This window comes from Orbicella faveolata, unplaced genomic scaffold, assembly GCF_042242905.1.
Source record: "Orbicella faveolata isolate gen_17 unplaced genomic scaffold, um_ofav_v1 contig_25, whole genome shotgun sequence".
Lineage (NCBI taxonomy): Eukaryota > Metazoa > Cnidaria > Anthozoa > Scleractinia > Merulinidae > Orbicella > Orbicella faveolata.
The window spans coordinates 3,962,501-3,978,616 of NW_028301553.1; the positions used below are offsets into that span (position 1 = coordinate 3,962,501).

The window sequence follows — 16,116 nt, forward strand, 5'->3', positions numbered from 1 at the left end:
TTGCCACGGCTATCAAACTGCAAATAGAAAAGAGTACAGTGCAGTTGCTATTTTCTTTATTTCGTCAATTTTCAGCAATAGAAATCAGATCAGTCTTTTATCACGCAAAGCTAATGATTAGTTCATTAAAACGACTGGAAAAAAACAATTGGGATGCCCGAGCTCGTTAGTGAGCTATAGCCATTTTTCAACTGACAAAACTCAATATCAAGGCAAATCCGCCATGTTTTCAATGTGCGCGTGCATGAGCGCGCGCTAGTGACGTCATAAGTTATGCGCAGTAAGGATGCGCAATGCAAATGTGAGGAATCACCTTAACTGCGTCGTAATATGATTCCAAGCACCCTGAGAGCCAGAAACTCACCACAGTAGCTTGTTGCTATTGTGCTACTTACGAGTCTTCTCAAGAACCACGCTCTTACCAGGGCCAGGTTCACTAAAAGATGGGTAACTTAGCCTGTGTGCCAGCGAGCAGGCTCTCGTGTTTGGCCCACGGGCGCGAGTTGCGAAGCTGCGAGAAGGCACTCGCTCACTTGCCAACGAAAAATCACTAACCCTGAGTGGATAGTGATTTACCCAATGGATAGCTTTATCCAGTTTTTGAACAACAGGGCCACATGTATAGCTAAGGGTTGTTCCGAACTAGTCAAGATTTTTGTTAACAATTACAATTTCTGGTTGAAGTAGACAGACATTGGATTTCATTTGAGACTGCGATGCCGCTATCAGGATTACAAATTTGATGAATTAGTCTTTTTTCAGCTTCTTTCAGTGAAATTATAACTTTGAAGTCAAACGCAGTTGCACATACTCAAATACAGGTCTTAACCAAAATACTCAAAATAGAAAGATAAAGAAAATAGGCTGTCAAATTTGCTTTTGTATTGTGTAAACATCAGGAAAGATTTACGTTATTTTATTTCTAAAGAAGGGGACATTGGGGGGTTCTGAACACCGCAATACCTCAAAAAGATTCGGCAAATACCGCAATATCGCAAAAACACTCGCCAAATACCGCACTACTCTGAATGTCAAGTTTGCATCATTAGATAACACGGAAATAACAATTAGGACTTTGTTGGTCAACCTTATTGTCAGGTAACCGTTGATTTAGACAAAATAAGTAACATCCACTGGCATGTTGGCTAATAATTAACAAAATGCAGAGATATTATCTATCCCAGTTGCCTTTCCAGTCTTGAGGCTTTTAAACGGCTGATCTAATTTCCATCCCGGACCATGAAGCGGTCTGCCGTTATCGGGAGCCCTTCTCCAGACTGTAAGACAGGTTGGTTTTAGGGTGGAGGACCCCCTACTTCGGAGATACTTCGCAGCCCCCGGCACGGCGGCTGCGAAGTATCTCCGAAGTATTTCCATCCACTGCGCGCGAGAAAAAACCTCTGGTACCCAGGGTAATAACTAGGGAGCATATAGCATACACAAATCTTGTTCCCAGGGCTTTTTCTTTAGGGCTTGAGAGGGGCGTCTCTAAAGGAAAAGCCCTGGGAACGAAGTTGGCCAGTTACGTATTAGCACAGGTACAGCGAAAGATATTCTTCAGCGGGGCCAAAATTAAGCACATTTTCTTAGCTATTCCCTTGGCACCTCACTATTTCAGCAGAGTGGTAGATTCTTATTGCAATATAAGAGTGTTAAAATGGTTCTAATTTTACCATACTCTCAAGGTTTTACAGATACACCAACGATAAAATGATACAAATTCTTACGTATCTCAACAAGTGTCTCAACATGAGTCCTCTCCATAAAGGAAACTAAGAGCTTTGAACTTCTAATATACTGTAAATATTTCGGACGGTTATTTTTTCGGACACATTTATCGTTCGAAATTAAAATCGTCCGAAACTTTTTCATGCAAGTAATGTAATCAGTTTAAAAAGCGCTATTAAGATCCATAAATAGCCCTTACCGAGGGTGATTTGACTAGCGACAAAGCTTTTGAATAGCACAGTCCTCCACACATTGTCACACAAACAGAGAGTGGTATACTTGTGGAAACACAGAGCAGACGTTTCTGAGACATTGATTGATTGATTGATTGATTGACTGAGTGATTGATTGATTGATAGATTTCAATAAGGCACAAACACAAGGCTTCTAAACTCTTCTTAAAGAGTAGATTGATTGACTGGTTGATCAAACTTGACGGGACCGTCAAACTTTTCAAGCACACGTGTACAGTGTTTGGTTTCTCAGGCATTCCCCAATCAATAACAGAAAAAATTGTGGATCACGAAGTGTGATCGCGAAAAGCCATTTATTTTAAACTGGCACAGTACCGCTATTTCAAGAACCCATCATCAATTTTAACACTCTAAAGATGGCTCGCACTGTGTGATCTTGTAAGTCTTGTAAGTTGTATAATTTGTTTTACTTGAGTCTTACTACGCTATGCTTCAAGAAACCTTGCCTCTATACATGTAAATTCATGTAAGTCCTCTCTGGTCTTAAATCTGTTTGGAAATAAAAGTAATGACACACAATAAACTTTGGTACTTTTTTGCCTTTTATAGCTATAATTGAGCCATAACAAAACGGCTCCATCGAGTTCTGTAACATTTGTAACAAAATATTACAGGACAAAACACACAACAACGAATGTTGTCGGCTGATTATAGCAATCCCCCTCTCGACGCGGAGGTCCTTCCACCTGCTAAATCTACAGGAGCGAAAAAAAAAAAAAAAAAACGGTGAAATTAGGTTTTGCACATCGTTATTTACACTAGGAATATAACAAGAAGCTTTGAAAGTCGCCGTAATTTCCTGCTTGATTATCTGTGGTAAATGGTACACCATGATCCCAAATGAAAGATTTCCTGCTTGGTAGCAAATCCCAAATAAACAGTACTCCGAAAGCAAAAGCTGTTGGAAAGTGCTGAACTCAAACGTCAACTGACTTGTTAAGTCCGAAGCAGTCGGAAATAATATATCGAAACATACAATAAGACGGGAACCAAAATGATCTCTTATTTCTTTCGAATGGCGCTCATTCATACAAAGAAAAGACATTACCTGCTCCGGTGTAGCACAAATTATTTTAGTTCAACAAGCATTATCTGGCTTTATTCTTTTAAATATATTCTCGGAGTTTACGAAGATGGATCGGCCCACAGTTGTTGAACGTTTTCGCCATCCAAAAGGTACAGCCCTTCGGGTGGAGTAACAACAGGAAAAGGCTGCTAAATTCGGAAATAGCTATGTCAGTCCCGTTGTCCATTGTTGATTGCAGGAGGGAGGGGGGAGGGGGAGTGGAATTATTGGCTTAGCTTTTATATGAATTATCTATAATGTATCAATTGTTTACGATCCAAGATAACGGTGATCATTGTAAATGATATACCATGATCCGTGTCAGGACCTTGCATGATAAATCCTGATGCGGATCAAAATGAAAGAACTGAACTGGACTTGTTTCAACTGTCAGGGAATCACACGTGCTTTTATTAAGCTCTAAATCATTTATCAGTCAGTTAGCGTGATACAGAAAAGTTCCCTGTTTTACAGAGAACAGGACAGTCAGTGAGAGAGCTTCCTGTAATTTATTATTATTATAGGCACTACGTGTAGAGACGATTGTTTGAGACTGACAGACTGAAGAGGGTCTCCCAGGGGTTTTGGGGAACAAGGGAACATTGGCAAAATATCGAAGGGAACAAGGGAACATTAGCCATTTTTTGGGAACAGGGGAACAAAAATTCGAAAAATTTACAAAGAGGAACAAATAACGAAAATGTGTGGGAACATGGGAACATAGGGCAATTTTGGAAGGGAACAAGGGAACAAAGACCCCCCCTGGGAGACCCTCACTGAATAACAAGCTAACTGACTGACTAATTCATTGTCTGATTGACGTACGTTGATCTACGTTTGAAGGAATCTCAATGATGCTTTTACCTGTGAGACTATAGGACTGCTTCTTCTGCTACAAGGCAGCGAGAGTCACACTGCCTGAGAGAAAGACAGACTCCTTCGCATTTGAAAGAAAAAAATGAATCAATAAAGGTGTCTGTCATCATACCTCTCTCCGGGCTGACTGTCACTTGTGTCACGTCAGCCGATATGTATCACGCTAATGACTGATGAATGATTGTGCAAGCCCACCCTTACCTTATATGGGGTGTCCTCTAATATCCACCTCAAATATCCACATAACTAAATTCGCGAACCACCCTTGTGTGCAATTGTTTAGCGGAAGCAGTGAATATGGCTCGCAGTTATTTCCACGTTGCCATAATTGTTGTGGCTCTCTTCATTGTTCGAGGAGGTAAGCAGGGGTGTTAGTTTCGTGCACCTAGGTTAGATCTCCTACCATGTCGAAACATCTGTTATGGTTTGCGCCCAAATCTTTCATTCTCGCTCAGATTCAACCGAGGTCATCTCGTAGCTCGACTAAGCGTTGGAGACAAACGAAAGTAAGCTACCGCCGAAACTTCCATCGATCAGTATCATTGAGGGTGGCCGAATACCGAGTACACGCGACTTGAAGAAAGTCACGAGATGTAAGAGCGAGAACGTGTCGACAATCAGGAAAAATTTGAATGGTCTTTATGAGAGTAACCGAGTGTTGACGAGAGTCGATAAAGACGTGCGAGAGACTGCACGCTAAGCGAGAGCGGGGGTTTCAGCTCTCTACTGATGGACTGCCCTGATTCTTCTCTATTAAAATTTAGCGTGTTTTCTGGAAAAAACGCCCACCCCTGAAACTCGTATAAATGGGCAAAGCTCAAAGGGATTAGCCCATCACCGCAGATATAAAAGTAAAACAAAATAAGAAATAAATGTAACCAAATCGCTATTGGGATAAAAAGAGTCTGGCCCTAAACCCCTCAACAATCGATCGGCTAGTCTAGTCTTTCACTTTACTCTTTAGCAGGAAGTGAAGTTCCCCTCATATCAGGTATAGTTCTTGTGTGAAAGCTGAATTTGTAAGGGTGCGTTTCTTTAAGAAAATCCAATACTGTATTGGATCCACACTGGGAGTGGATTCTGCGTTTCCTTTGACGGACCATGATCCCAGAGATCTTGGATTGATCTGTTTAGTAAAGAAACGCAAAATCCGTTTTCGGTTTCTTTCGGATTTAAGAATCCAATCTTGGATTTTCTTAAAAAACGCACCCTAAGTATAGCTCGCAGGGGTTAAATGTTTAAATGCGGAAAGAAAAGTCACATATAGGTATTAAGCTGAGTTTGGTTGTTGTTGATATCGATATCTATTCTGAACAGGAAAGAGATATGTCACGAACAGTCACGCGTAACAATTATGTAACATTTACTCACGAAGTTTTGGTTTTGTTTGTACAGATCGTACTTGATTTCAACTTGATTTTCCGGTTCTTATATCATGATCAAATCACTTGTATATATTTTACGACACGTGTGAAGTTTGAGCGGATATGTTTTCGATCGATCAATAAACGAATTCATAAAATCAACCACTGTTGTTACGAGTTCATAACTAGATACGTTTACGTCAAAAACATTTTCAATGCGTTTTTGCATTTTGATAAAATAAGCAGCGCCCTCAAACAAGTGCCACATTAAAACGTCGAGAAGATTAATAAGCGTCGTGGCGGAGGTTCGGCAATGTTTTTAGCTAGAATTTTTTCACTTTCAGGTTTCTTAAAATTCTTAACCAGGAGGCTAGAAATGAAGGAATTTCTTTTTGGTAAATTCAGAACTCCTCAAAGAACTCCTTACGAGGGCCACTAGTTTGTCAGTGCTAGCTGTTTACGCGTGTTTTTACCCTCGTTAAATAAAGTTATTCTTCTACTTCTTCTCAAAAAGTCAGAACTTAAGAATTTGTAATTTTTGTAATATTTTAGTAAAAGCTGCTAAACTTTGGGTCTTTAAAAGAATTTGGTATGACATGTCTTTATGGTCCATGGCAACCGTGTTTTGACAGACATGTCGTTTTCAAGTTTGGCTTGTATTGTTTTGTGTTTCTTTTTTATTTTTTTTTTATTTTTTTTTTAATACTTTTCTGATGCATTGGTTTTTCGCTTTTAACATAGTTGTATTAATGCAATTATCTTTTTCATTTTAGGCATTGTTTTATTGATTTTTATTATTTTTGGGTAGTTCTAGATGGTTTTCTGACATTATATCAAGAAAGTGGACCCAAGATGGTGGCTATTGGGGCACCATTTGTAATGACGTCATAAATTCATGTGTCAAACCTCAAACCTACCTCATACATACTCTACTCCATGTCCATAAAATTTATTCTTGAACAGCTACTGAGAAGGAGACAGTTTCTCCTTTCTGCCCCCATGGTAGAAGATGAAAAGCCCTGTCTGAATAGAATTAATGTTTTGTCATTTCCTACGTAGATTCTCTGAGCTGCTACAATTGCACCAGCGAAGATTCCGCCAGAGACTGCAAGTCAAAGATGAAGTCAATAACATGCCCATTAGGAACATCACAATGTGTCACAGGTACTCGGACATGCACTCAGGGCAGTACCACTGAAACTATCTACTACAAGAGATGTAACGCCCCAAATTTGTCGAGCTGTGGAGCCAGTTCACAAGATTTGCCCAAATGCCCCACGTCCCCTTTCTCATGGGGTACCACCGAAATAGACAGCTGCTGCACTGGAAACAACTGCAACTCAGGATCATCACACAGCATCAACCAAGTCATGCTAGGAATATGCATGACATTTGCTTTCTTGGTTCTAGCCTTTATTCATTAAGTCTTGCTCAAAGACTGGTTTGAGATGCTTTTAATGTCTGATCAACTTATAATTAGCTGAGTGGTTGTAACACAAATTACTAGACAAGTACTTGTAGAAGTCTTGCTGTCGTTATGTATGAAATGTAATAAGACCGTATAAGTGGTGCCATAAACAGTAGATAAACAGTAGCGCAGATTCAAAGGTGGTCCAAAGGAGAAGCGCTGGCAAAGGTGTACAACAGTGGGCCCAGTCTTCCTCCATTAAGGGGAGGTGAGAACCTGGACTACTCCCAGGTAGAATCTGTTTGGTAGTCAATTAAAACCTTATATGTAGACTTAACTTGAGTCACACAGAATAGAACTCTTTACACTATGAGTAATCCCTCTTTTGCTTAGCCAACATGAAATGTAGTAATGCACGATTTCAACAATAAAGAGAATAGCAAAGTTCAATAAATATGTAAGAGAATAGCAAATAGACAAGCGTGTTTCACTGTCTGAAAATTCTAGGGGGGTTTCTGTCCCAAATTTAGGCCCACAGTACAACGTTTATCTCCCAATCCAAATTTACTTGAAGGTTTGGTTAGTTCAATTTGTAGTATTCATGTCTGCCTAGCCAGAACTTAATTCTTATACATTTCTTGGAAATGGTAAAAACCCTCTCAATTATTTACAGCATAGAATAACAATGAACATACTTGAATAATGAATCATACCAAAAAAGGGGAAACTTGTAATTCAACTTTGCCACAAAAATGTCAGAGAATCAAACATTTGTTTTCAATTTTTCAAGTTATACCTTGAGTTTTTTATGGGTTTGGTTGGTCTTGTTTGATTTGATGGGCAAAAGGAACATAACCATTCATTTTCAGGCCTGAAACAGCTGTGCTTTCATTTTAATATTTGTCACATCCAATTTTAGCCATTTTTACTTTTTCGTTCAGCTGGAATAAAATATTGTCCACAGACATAACAAGACACTGTAGAGATGAGACACAGAGCTGTAATTTGCAACAGATCAGAGGGCAAAAAAAAAAAACAGAGTGCTATCAAATTGAGCAATAATGAGTCAGTTGCGTTAAAATTTGCTGCCGTTATTTTGCCTCTGCAACAAAGAAAGACATGACATGTTTGCATGGACAGTGGTCTGATGTCATAAAGTTGTTGCATTACATTTCAACCCACATTCACTCAAAAAAACATATCAAAGTATTAAATCCTCATTGTGCCACAATATTTTTATTAATGATAAAATATTACACTTGCATTTGTACAAAATATGAAACAACATAATATTATAATATCGCACAGTCTTCATCAGCGATGTCGCTGATGAAGACTGTGCGATACAGTCGAAGGCTTCATTTATAAAATTTTTCAGACCTTGTGACAAGAATAATCATTCATTTAATATAATATTAATCTTTACATAATTCTGCTCCTTTGGAAGCTTCCAAATACTATTTCACAATTGTACATGTACAAATTTACAAATTAAACTAAGCCACAGCCCATTTTACAGATATTGAACGCCATATTGAATAAATCTATTTCACAAAGGACTATTGGTCGAAAAGGGGGCATAATTTGCAAGATAGCATTGCTAATGTTTGTGAAGACGCAGAAAATGACTAAGATAACTTTAAAAGCTGGGGAGTAGAAAAGTTGAAATCATACTTATTAGCCCCTGTAGGCAACACAAATAAACAAGGATTAATAAACCTTGCTGTTTTCGTGCATAAATTGGGGCTTAAAGTAGTCAAAAGTGTTCAAGAAAGTCAAAGAAAAGTGGAGAGTGAACGCTTAACGAAATTAAGTCTAGAAGGAGGAAGAATCATTCTTCCCGACCCCGATACATTAATCGAAGGGTGGGAGGAAAGTGCATTTAGCTACCCTGAGCTATCACAGATCAACGTGGAAAAATATTGGGACAAAAGTGAGTAAAGTATAGTCTTCTACAATTTAGCAGCTTTTAGATACAAATACTATCCAGGTGGTAGCATAGTTAGTTTCTTTCACACTGGTCTTCTGGATAGCAGTTTACATGTATCTGGTGGACCGTGTCATCAATTCTATCATCATCTGGGGCCTGATATCCAGTCCCGGGGGGGACACTGCCATATATGGGCTATGTAGGTATGTGCCGCTGTGGAGGGTATGGTTTTCAAGCAGTTTACTCTAGGATAGGGTATATAAATCAGAGCGTTTGGGTCTAGAATAGGGTAACATTTTTCACAAAACTGACTGGTTGGTTGAAGATTTTATCTAAAGTAAGGAAACCAGGAATTGCCACTCAAAAATATAAAACAATCAATCGGCAAGTTTAAATATTCGCAAATCAGCCTCAACAGTGTCGACAGATGGGGGGATTTGGGGAGTTTACTCTAGTATAGGTTAGCAAAATTCAGCTGGACTAGCTCTGGTATAGGCTAAGGGTTCCAGGGTCCAAGTGGCACATCCCCACCCAGAAATTCCCAAAGTACCCCCCCCCCTTGGGAAATGCTCGAATTTGTATTGAGCGAGTGATTGGCAGAGTGAAGGACTTTGACATCTTAACATCTGAGTTACCCTTAGACATGTTTGACCTATTTGACCATATGGCAGTAGTAATTTGTGGACTTGTTAACCTACAAGAACCGATCATACTTCTACATCGTCATTAGGTTTGTAGTTATGTAACACTGAATGAACTGTCATTCTTGCAATAGTGGTATTCAACACTTTGAACTTTTCTATTCAACATATCAACACTGAACTGGACACCCAGCGGCACATACCTATATAACCCATATATGGCAGTGTCCCGCCTCCCCCCCCCCCCGGGTGCATTTCCCACCTGCTTAGTGCAAGCATCTTCTTCCTAGGAAAACTGCTTCTTTTTCTTCAGAAAAGGGGCCATAGCAAGTTTTATTTAATAAGGAAGCAGAAGTTCTTGTATATTGAAGCGGTCATTGTAAAACGCAGACTGCAGACCGGGCGTAAAATGCAGACTGAATGTAGAATGCAGACTGCAGACTGCAGACCAGGGGTAAAATGCAGTCTGAGGGTAAAATAAAATATTAATTAAATAAAACGAGGATCAAATCCGGATCAAATGAAGACTTGAGAGTGTTGGTACGCGCACCCGTGATTTTTTTTCCAAAATCCCGAAAACTCAAACGGCGTTTCCTAGCCTTAGTCAAATATTATGTTATCAACCTCGAATTCTTGAACTCCCCATTTTGTTGAACCAAGTTTCCCACAAGGGCCCGAACCAATCGCAATTCCACATCGTACCTTTGTTTGCTTGTCGGCCATTTTGAATTTTGTTTACGCAATTACGTCTGGGACCGACCAATTATTCCACCGGGCTGTGACTAAAAGTGGGACGGGGACGGGGGACTGGGACGTGGGACTTAGTGACTTGGGCCACGTGGACGTGGGACACGTGGACGTGGAGACGTGGAGACGTGGAGACGTGGAGACGTGGAGACGTGGAGACGTGGGGACGTGGGGACTCGGGGACGTGGGACTCGGGTACTCGGAGACGTCGGGACGTGGGACTTGGAGACATGGGAACGTGGGACTCGGGGACGTGGGGACGTGGGGATTCGGGGACGTGGGACTCGGGTACTCGGGGACGTGGTAACGTGGGGACGTGGGACTCGGGGACATGGGGACGTGGGACTCGGGGACGTGGGGACGTGGGGATGTGGGGACGCGGAGACGCGGGGACGTGGGGGCGTGGGGAAAAGCAGGCACTTGAGGATGTGGGACGTATCGAATCGAGGATGTGGTAAACAAAAAACACCTTTTTTTTTGGGCTCAATTTGTGAAGTACAATTTTCGGTGGTCAAGAGAAAGATATTGTATGCTGAAGAGTTTTTAAGCAGACCAGTAGATGATGATTTCCAGCTTCCATGGTTCGGCAAGTTCGGCTTGATATCAAATTCAACGCCAAAAACAGGTGTTGTTTGTTTACCACATCCTCGATTCCCTACCTCCCACATCCTCAAGTCCCCGCTTGTCCTGGCTTCCCCGTTTCCCTGCGCCGCCACGTCCCCGCGTCCCCGCGTCCCCACGTCCCCACGTCCCCGAGTTCTCGAGTCCCCGCGTCCTCACGTCCCCACGTCCCCACATCCCCACGTCCCCGCCTCCCACGTCCCCGAGTTCCCGAGTCCCGGCGTCCTCACGTCCCCATGTCCCCAAGTCCCCACGTCCCCACGTTCCCGCGTCCCACGTCCCCACGTCCCCGAGTATCCGAGTCCCCACGTCCCCACGTCCTCGTGTCCCAACTCCCCCGAGTACCATGTCGCAGTCCCCCGTCTCCGTCCCACTTTTAGTCACAGCCCTTGCGGCACATTTCCTTCATCCTGTTTTCGACAAAGTCCTAATAACGTTCAAACCACCGCGTGTCTTAGTTGCTTCAACTGGCCTTGGAATTGTTCGGAACACAAGGCATGCAAAATACGACAGCACAACAACAGGGCAAGCTAAACTCGGAGGTATCGAGTCTAGTTTGTGAAAGACATTCAATCTTTGCACTCGACTTTAATATATCAAGAGGTTTGTGAATTGGTATTTACTGAAAGGTGACAGTTGGCTATCCAAACACGTATGGGTTATTGAGCAAGTGTGAGTCCAAGATGGCTGGATATTGGCCAAGTTCTTTTTTGTGTGTTTATGGACCGAGACGGAGTCGAGGTCCATAAACTCGCAGAAAAAGAACGAGGCCAATATCCAGCCATCTTGACCGAACAAGCTTGGCCAATCAAGGATTTATTACATGGCTTTCGGGGAAATTTTTTTGCGGGACACGGCGGGGTAGTCCCGAGCGGCCAAGAAAGCTCCATCTTGACCGCTCGGGTAGCCAATCACAGCGCAGGATTCATCTTGCCCGCTCACGGAGCTAGCCATATAATAAGAGAAATTATAGCATTTCGGCGTTCTCAAATAATCATTAGTATGACCATTTTGACAGAAGAGAAGCCAAAACTGAGTGAGGCATTTGTGACTCGTTTTTTATTATTTTAAATATTTTATTTTACCCTCAGTCCGCATTTTACCCTGAGTCTGCATTTTACCCCCAGTCTGCAGTCTCCGTTTTACATTGACCGTATATTGAAGCCCCTATCTGCAAGGACAGTGTCTCCTGGTTCAAATTTGGATAGTATCTCACTTTCTTTGACAAGTCTTTTATCACTCATTGCACCTCCTGCACCACATGAAACAAAAGAAACAGTTCCCACCTGTGTACAGGCAACTAGTAGCTTAGCAGTAGGCCTTTCTTTGTAGAATAAATAAACCGGTCATTAGCTAAGGCTAATGAAGGCCTCTGAATGGGCACTTCAGTACAGTCAATGATGGCAGTGACATTCTTATATTTCTTAAAACAGTCCGGGTAGTACTTCTGTGCTTGCTCTTGTGTTGGCCAGAAGATAACAGGCTTAAGTTCCAATGATAGAAGAGGAAGCCAGGTAGACAGAATAACTGTCACAAGACTTGATGACACTCCAAACAAATGACCAAGGAATTGGCGATTTAAACTACGTCGCAGCTTCATCAGTGTTAGTAGCAGCTGATTTTCAGGAGACAAAACCCCTTCTGGACCTGGCTTCTTACTTCTGCCTATCTGAGACCTCTTGAGTTTGTGTGAATCTGGTCCCTTGTAATATTGTAAGAATGGCACTTTTTCTTTTACTTGATTGTAAATCCATTCTAATAAATCATAATTCTCTAGTCCAGTGTATAATTTCATTAAGGAATCAGAATATTTCACTTTGTCTACAGAACAATTGTCTCTCTTGGTGCTTTCAGTAATTACTTGGTTTGCTACAGTTAGAGACTTTTGTAGCTGTTCATTTTCATTTTTGAGCTTTTCATTTTCCTCAAGAATGTTCATAATTTCCTTTCTACACTTACACTTTGTAAACTGTCAACCCGGCATTTTTAACCTAGTGGTTATTTCGGGTTGCCAGAACCCTGATTTTTAGCAATATTTTATATATTTCTGTATTAATTAATGAAAAAAGGGTAATAAAGAGGATGTTGTGTTGTTGTGTCAAGCATGATCTAGTTTGACAACCAAATTCTTCCTACAAGTTTCAGTTTGCCCATACATAGAGTATGTGTTATCATTTTCCAAGGCTTTTGAAATTGATGACAGAGACTCAGCTGATTCCTTTCTACTGTCAGTGTTTTCAGGTAGAACTTCAAGGTTTTTAGATTTGGTACTAGTCTGAGAATGTGTCGCTTTTCTTTTAATGGCACCTGTTCAAGTGGTTATGAACACGTCACTCCGCTCATCAACATTATTTCAGGACTCGATAATTCTTGAAACATTATGACAATGAGTCTCTTTATCTGTACCATATCCCCTTAGCCAGAGTTAAGGATGTGGGTGCTCTCCCATTGGTTTACCGTGTACAAAATGATTACTGCAGAACCTTCTATTTGCTGTCACTCGAACGTTTTTGTGGTTGACAAGTCGTTCCCATAATTTAAAGTGCTTTGGCTGTGGCTTATATCACTTCATACATTGAACATGTGGTTTTATAACACACCTGCAATAGTAACAAGTATTTGCATCAGCCGTCAGAAGTTTTGTATATTTTATTTAATATCGAAGAAATGCTTATAGCTTAGATATGATCAGTTTAAACACGAATGAATGAACCAAACTAATGTTAAGCATAAAAACAGCACACCATAGATCCAAGCAGCTTGGGTTGTTGAACTTGTAAACTTCCCGAAATTCAACATCAGTAAAATCGCAAACAAAAATTATTACCTTTCTGGCTTTCTTCGATCATTGGAACAGCCAAACACGGCGCAGTGGTCACCTCCACCCATATGTATTTCGCGATACCGTCGGACTCGACAATAATGAATCAAATCTCCACAATAAATCTCCAGAAGTTCACATTACCACGAGCCAGCATCAAAACCATTGCCCCCTTCTCGACCCATAGTCCTTTGCGAAATAAATTTATTCAATATGGCGTCCTATTTTATCTGTAAAACGGGCTATATGTGTAATCTCAGTAAAAATCTAGACCAGATATCATGGCAAGAGTAGAAAATGCATGTTCATTTGTCATGTTTTGCGAGACCAAATTTACATCTGTAATAAGGGGGCACCATGTATACAAAGTACGATGGACTCCAGTGATTGGGGAAAAGCTTGCGTGCAAGAAGGACAAAAGAGAAGAAGCAAAAGCGTATGACGACTTTGCGGTCCGTTTATATAAAGATGGAAAAGACAGCAGTGGTGGCTCTGATGTTCTAGTTGGGCATGTACCTATTGAACTATCCCATCTTGTTTGCACTTTCCTGAATGCAGAAGATAGCAATGAAGGCGATGCCGAGGTTATTGGAAAGTGGACTTTAGAAAATGGACTTGTTGTTCCAGCGATTTCAGGGCAACCCTAAAACCTGGACACCGGAATCCGGAATCTGGAATCCGGAATCAGAAACCGGAAACCGGAATCTGGAAACCGCAAACCACAAATCAAAGAAAACAAGTTCTTCAAATACGCGAAAATTATTTTGCATAGCTTTTGTCTGTAAAAACATAAGGGGCCAAGTAAAAACTACCTCAAACTTAACCTGTTTTGAAACAAAAGGTGCAACCATTATTTCTAGTGAGGAATATGATTATGAGAATCTAAATTAAGGTAATTCCCCTGAAATAAAACTGTCAATAGATTTTTGTTCAAACTTTGTCCACTGAATATTTATCATATGAGAACTTTAATTATAAAGTGAAAAGGGGGGTTGCCCATGCTCTTTAAGGGGCAGTGAGGCATTGAAATTGTCCCATTTTAGCATTATTTAATGCTCATTACAAGAACGCATTCCAAGTTATTGTGAAATCTTTGTGAGCCTAGACTCATGAATACACGCCTCAAACTACAGTCAATACTTGTGTCGGACACAAATAGACTTTTTACGTTTCATTTTGACAGACAGCTGAATCCCTGTTAAAATATTGGAACCAAATTGCTTGCCACGGCTATCAAACAGTGCAGTTGCTATTTTCTTTATTTCGTCAATTTTCAGCAATAGAAATCAGATCAGTCTTTTTATCACGCAAAGCTAATGATTAGTTCATTAAAACGACTGGAAAAAATAATTGGGGTGCCCGAGCTCGTTAGTGAGCTATAGCCATTTTTCAACTGACAGAACTCAATATCAAGGCAAATCCGCCATGTTTTCAATGTGCGCGTGCATGAGCGCGCGCTAGTGACGCCATAAGTTATGCGCAGTAAGGATGCGCAATGCAAATGTGAGGAATCACCTTAACTGCGTCGTAATATGATTCCAAGCACCCTGAGAGCCAGAAACTCACGACAGTAGCTTGTTGCTATTGTGCTACTCACGAGTCTTCTCAAGAACCACGCTCTTACCAGGGCCAGGTTCACTAAAAGATGGGTAACTTAGCCTGTGTGCCAGCGAGCAGGCTCTCGTGTTTGGCCCACGGGCGCGAGTTGCGAAGCTGCGAGAAGGCACTCGCTCACTTGCCAACGAAAAATCACTAACCCTGAGTGGATAGTGATTTACCCAATGGATAGCTTTATCCAGTTTTTGAACAACAGGGCCACATGTATAGCTAACGGTCGTTCCGAACTAGTGAAGATTTCTTTTAACAATTACAATTTCTGGTTGAAGTAGACAGACATTGGATTTCATTTGAGACTGCGATGCCGCTATCAGGATTACAAATTTGATGAATTAGTCTTTTTCCAGCTTCTTTCAGTGAAATTATAACTTTGAAGTCAAACGCAGTTGCACATACTCAAATACAGGTCTTAACCAAAATACTCAAAATAGAAAGATAAAGAAAATAGGCTGTCAAATTTGCTTTTGTATTGTGTAAACATCAGGAAAGATTTACGTTATTTTATTTCTAAAGAAGGGGACATTGGGGGGGTTCTGAACACCGCAATACCTCAAAAAGATTCGGCAAATACCGCAATATCGCAAAAACACTCGCCAAATACCGCACTACTCTAAATGTCAAGTTTGCATCATTAGATAACACGGGAATAACAATTAGGACTTTGTTGGTCAACCTTATTGTCAGGTAACCGTTGATTTAGACAAAATAAGTAACATCCACTGGCATGTTGGCTAATAATTAACAAAATGCAGAGATATTATCTATCCCAGTTGCCTTTCCAGTCTTGAGGCTTTTAAACGGCTGATCTAATTTCCATCCCGGACAAGCGGTCTGCCGTTATCGGGAGCCCTTCTCCAGACTGTAAGACAGGTTGGTTTTAGGGTGGAGGACCCCCTACTTCGGAGATACTTCGCAGCCCCCGGCACGGCGGCTGCGAAGTATCTCCGAAGTATTTCCATCCACTGCGCGCGAGGAAAAAACTCTGGTACCCAGGGTAATAACTAGGGAGCATATAGCATACACAAATCTTGTTCCCAGGGCTT

The 16,116-nt window shown here is 41.1% G+C and overlaps 2 protein-coding genes across 2 annotated transcripts; one reads left to right on the forward strand and one right to left on the reverse strand.

The window, feature by feature from the left end:
- The first annotated feature begins 4,169 nt into the window (after positions 1 to 4,169).
- LOC149108620 (uncharacterized) lies at positions 4,170 to 7,176 on the forward strand. Its single transcript, XM_089294769.1, has 2 exons — positions 4,170 to 4,282; positions 6,348 to 7,176. The coding sequence occupies exons 1-2, from the start codon at positions 4,222 to 4,224 to the stop codon at positions 6,710 to 6,712; spliced, it is 426 nt and encodes a 141-aa protein (XP_089150895.1). The 5' UTR covers positions 4,170 to 4,221; the 3' UTR covers positions 6,713 to 7,176.
- Positions 7,177 to 11,668: 4,492 nt separating this feature from the next.
- Positions 11,669 to 14,241, reverse strand: LOC149108621 (uncharacterized). The gene is made up of 2 exons (XM_089295056.1): positions 13,463 to 14,241; positions 11,669 to 13,235 (listed from the first exon to the last, which is right to left on the reverse strand). Exon 2 carries the CDS (start codon positions 12,572 to 12,574, stop codon positions 11,936 to 11,938), a length of 639 nt encoding a protein of 212 aa, XP_089151182.1. The 5' UTR covers positions 12,575 to 13,235; positions 13,463 to 14,241; the 3' UTR covers positions 11,669 to 11,935.
- Between the last annotated feature and the right edge of the window lie 1,875 nt (positions 14,242 to 16,116).

Bases quoted from the DNA above. Each gene is read 5' to 3' on its own strand.
- LOC149108620 (XM_089294769.1), top strand. From the start codon at position 4,222: ATGGCTCGCAGTTATTTCCACGTTGCCATAATTGTTGTGGCTCTCTTC. The intron at 4,283-6,347 runs GTAAGCAGGGGT...TTTCCTACGTAG, and splicing joins TCTCTTCATTGTTCGAGGAG to ATTCTCTGAGCTGCTACAAT.
- LOC149108621 (XM_089295056.1), bottom strand. From the start codon at position 12,574: ATGAACATTCTTGAGGAAAATGAAAAGCTCAAAAATGAAAATGAACAG.